This window comes from Triticum dicoccoides, chromosome 7A, assembly GCF_002162155.2.
Source record: "Triticum dicoccoides isolate Atlit2015 ecotype Zavitan chromosome 7A, WEW_v2.0, whole genome shotgun sequence".
Classification (NCBI taxonomy): domain Eukaryota; kingdom Viridiplantae; phylum Streptophyta; class Magnoliopsida; order Poales; family Poaceae; genus Triticum; species Triticum dicoccoides.
In genome coordinates this window covers 547,657,896-547,661,459 of record NC_041392.1, presented here as the reverse complement: position 1 = coordinate 547,661,459, position 3,564 = coordinate 547,657,896, and the positions used below count along the sequence as shown (strand labels likewise).

Sequence of the window (3,564 nt, the reverse complement as noted above, 5' to 3'; positions counted from 1 at the left end):
GTCACATGTAATACATATTTAGATAGTTAAATTGTCGACCTAGAACTACGCGAATGACTGATACACCGGGACAGAGGTAGTAGTAATGATAGAACTTTTCTTTATGATTGTGACCTTTTAGGGCCTCTTTGGAATGCAAGAATTTAAAATGTAGTAGCATAAAGAAAAACACAATGATATAATGACACTGAATCCTACAGAAACTGAAAAAAGTTGATAATGGAAGTTATCTGATATCACTACCAGAAATTGAAAGCACATGATTTTTGTATGGAGGTTGAGGAAGGTTGAGTGTATATTTTTTTCGATAAAGGGCCCTTTATTACTTAAAAGTTTTAAGTATTACACCTGGCCTTTGCATATATAACTAAGATGAGCACAACCAAATCAAGTCCAACCTCAGAAAATAAAAGGCGAAATACAAGTAATCATGAAGATTGTATGACACCTAAACCGTGGGAGGCCAATCCTAAGATCATGCTGCCATCCATATCGGAAAAAAGTATCCCTCCAATGTTCTTCAAGCTTCATAAACAGGTCTTGATTCTTCACACATTGTAGAGATGATCATAAACGGAGCGTGCATCTTCTTACACAGACACAAATGAAAATTACAAGGTCTATCTTCTTGCTACGAATCCTAGAGAATTGCGAAGTAAAATTTGGAAGGTCTCATTGTTTGGACACAAATATCTCAGTGGAGAAGTTCTGATGGACTGAAATTCTATAAATATATTTGTGTACGGATAACCAAAGGAGCCAAGACTTTTTCTAAAAAAGGTCATTTCTTCCTAATTTGTAATTTGTACATAATGGGTAGACTCTTCACTGTATAGAATGAGACAACATGTGTAGATTCTCGATAACTGTGGAGTATAAAACTCTTCGGGTCTCTGCATGCAAGGGCAGCCCAAATTATTATGAACTTTCAACATGTGTGGACTGGAGACAAAAAAAAACGAGGACACTGCAGAAGATCTGTCTGTCAATATACTGATCTCATTAGATCTTAGCTTGGGTATGTTTGGTTGTTTGTGGGATAAGTTCACCACAAACACTCCCTGATATATAACGTTTACAGCGTAAAACATGGTAACGATGTTGCTACACAGCGATAAACTTGAGTTTTGAGAATGTAGCTAGCTAGCTATATATACAAGTGAAAGAAACACACATATCATGGCATTTGTAAATTTTGTTTTGCAGATGGGGCATGTGTAACACTTGGCTTACTACTGACTTATTACTGATACCCCATCTAAGGTTTGAAATATTCCAAACTAAGATATACTAATCCAAGTTATGCCTCTCTTTTTTGCGATGGAAAGTCATGCCTCCTTTATGTGCAAAGCTACTAGCATGATCCACAATTCAGCATGTGCATCAAATTAATTAATACTTCCTCCGTCCTAAAAATAAGTGTACTAAAGTTTTACTGAAGTTGAGACACTTATTTCTGGATGACCAAAGTTCTACTAAATTTAAAACACTTAGGGATAGGAGAGAGTATAAGCTTCTCGGTTAGCATATGATAAAGAGAGTGTTTGCCTCAAAAACAGCGGGAAAAGGTTAGAAAGCACACTGTGCGCACTGACAAAAATTAAAGCAGATCATCACTGACATACAATCATCAGAAGCAAAAGTCATGAACGATTCCCAATGAACAGCAACATTTCATGGTCCGGTATTTCGGTATTATTACGAGCCCACAGTACAAATGGTTCGAGCAAAATAAAGAACAAACATACATGCTATATGGTAGCCTTTTGGCTTAACTAGCCGGGGGCAACAAAAAGCTAGCTACTCCAAACTGAACTCACGCTTGATCTCACAGTGTTTGCAGATCCTATAGCTAGCTAGCTCACGTTGTTTTTTTTATTTTTATCCTCTTCTCTCCTCTCTCCTTGTTTCTACCTCTCTTCCTCTAGATCTCTCTCTTCCTCACTGCCTTAATCTTACACACAAACGAATCACAAGACATAAGTAGCGCAGGGTTACACTAGCAACAAGAACAAGAAGCCAAAAACGCGGCAGCACGGACAGTACGTACCGACTGTCTTACGGACTAAGGCAAAAAAGCCCGGGGGTACCGTGGTGGATAGATCAGAGTCTCTCGAGTGTTCCATGGATCGATCAGCTCCGGACAAGCTCGCAGGACAGCGTCATCAGCAGCATGGCGGCGTCCGTGATCTCGTCCTGCACCGGCACTGGCACCGCAAAGGGCGCCGGCGATGGCCGGAAGCAGGCAGCTGCGGCGGCGGTAGGGCTCTTGCTCCAGTTGGCCCCGATGGTGTCGACGAGATCACTCCCCGGCGCAGCAGCAGGAGCAGTGGTGGGGACGACGACCGGCGGCTCTGCGGCAGCCTCGACGGTGGTGGAAGCAGCGTCGTGTGTGGCAGTGTGATCCTGGACCACCTTGCACCGTTTCTTGAACGGCAGAGACCGGTCGACGTCGACAGCTCTCTTCTCCTTCTTCACCTTCGGTGGGCGCACGGTCACGGCAGCGTCACCCGGCGCGGCCGCCTTGGCGCCGACGTCGGTGGCGGGCGCCGCCCCGGTGGCCATCATCGCCCGGCGCGCCTTCCGCTGCCTGATGCCGCACGCGTTGCAAAGCGACTGCGCCATGCAAACCGGAGCAAGTTAGTTACCGTTAAGCCATTAACTAACTTGTGGAGTACTTCTACCAAGTGACCACATACTAATTAACAAGACATACCTTGGGGCCACAAGGACCACTCCTCCACAAGGGGGTCTTCGTGGTGTTGCAATCAGAGCATGTCCTAATAACACCCAGAGCTTGGTTCATGCCGCCCATGTGGCCGTGATCCTCGTATGCCTGCGCCCTCTTCCTCGGCTTCTTGACACCGGGATCGCTCGTCTTCCTCGTGATCCTCATCTTGGCTGCAGGAGCAGGTGCCGCCCACTTGCCGATCTTGAGCGATCCGCCGCTGGTGGCCTGCAGCTTCTCCATATCATATGGATCGTACGAGTAGGATCGCTCGATCATGTCGTCGCGGATGCTCTCGACGGTCGGGAACGGCGTCGAAAACACGCTCGATGATCCACCAATCATCTGATGCGCATAACAATCAAAGGATCATGCATGTTAATTGAGAAACTAGCTAGAAAGTGAGCAAGCAAATTAATTCAAATAGGACAGAAGAAATCACTCCAGCTTACATGTTGGGGCTGATCTAGCATGGCATGGTGCTGCATCAAGTGCTGGTCTGATCCGTAGCCGAGACTGCTGTTGTCGCTAGGGCTGCTGTTGCTGATCACAAAAGGGAACAAGATCGGGGGATCCTTGGGCAGGGTGAAGGCCTGGAAGTGCCCCTGATGGTGATCCTGGTGATGATCTTCCTCCATTAGAGGGAAAGAAGTAGAGAGCTGGCTCATGTAGATGGTAGACATGATGAGATCTAGAGGAGATCTCGCTAGCTAGCTAGCTAGGCAGCGCAGATAAACGGGGATCAGGATGAGATGGGGAGGGGATGGAGGAGCTGGCTAGCTAGCACTGTGATGTGCAGTTTGTAGAGAGCCGATCGAGAGAGATCATGAACAGGA

The 3,564-nt window shown here is 46.0% G+C and overlaps 1 protein-coding gene across 1 annotated transcript; it reads right to left on the bottom strand.

Annotated features, from left to right (window-relative positions):
- Positions 1 to 1,635: 1,635 nt before the first annotated feature.
- On the bottom strand, positions 1,636 to 3,558 carry LOC119330138 (protein CYTOKININ-RESPONSIVE GATA TRANSCRIPTION FACTOR 1-like). The gene is made up of 3 exons (XM_037603255.1): positions 3,181 to 3,558; positions 2,717 to 3,073; positions 1,636 to 2,616 (listed from the first exon to the last, which is right to left on the bottom strand). Exons 1-3 carry the CDS (start codon positions 3,409 to 3,411, stop codon positions 2,134 to 2,136), a joined length of 1,071 nt encoding a protein of 356 aa, XP_037459152.1. The 5' UTR covers positions 3,412 to 3,558; the 3' UTR covers positions 1,636 to 2,133.
- Between the last annotated feature and the right edge of the window lie 6 nt (positions 3,559 to 3,564).

Coding starts and splice junctions, on each gene's coding strand:
- LOC119330138 (XM_037603255.1), bottom strand. CDS start 3,411: ATGTCTACCATCTACATGAGCCAGCTCTCTACTTCTTTCCCTCTAATG. Junction 3,074..3,180: donor TGCTAGATCAGCCCCAACAT/GTAAGCTGGAGT, acceptor TATGCGCATCAG/ATGATTGGTGGATCATCGAG. Junction 2,617..2,716: donor GTGGTCCTTGTGGCCCCAAG/GTATGTCTTGTT, acceptor TGCATGGCGCAG/TCGCTTTGCAACGCGTGCGG.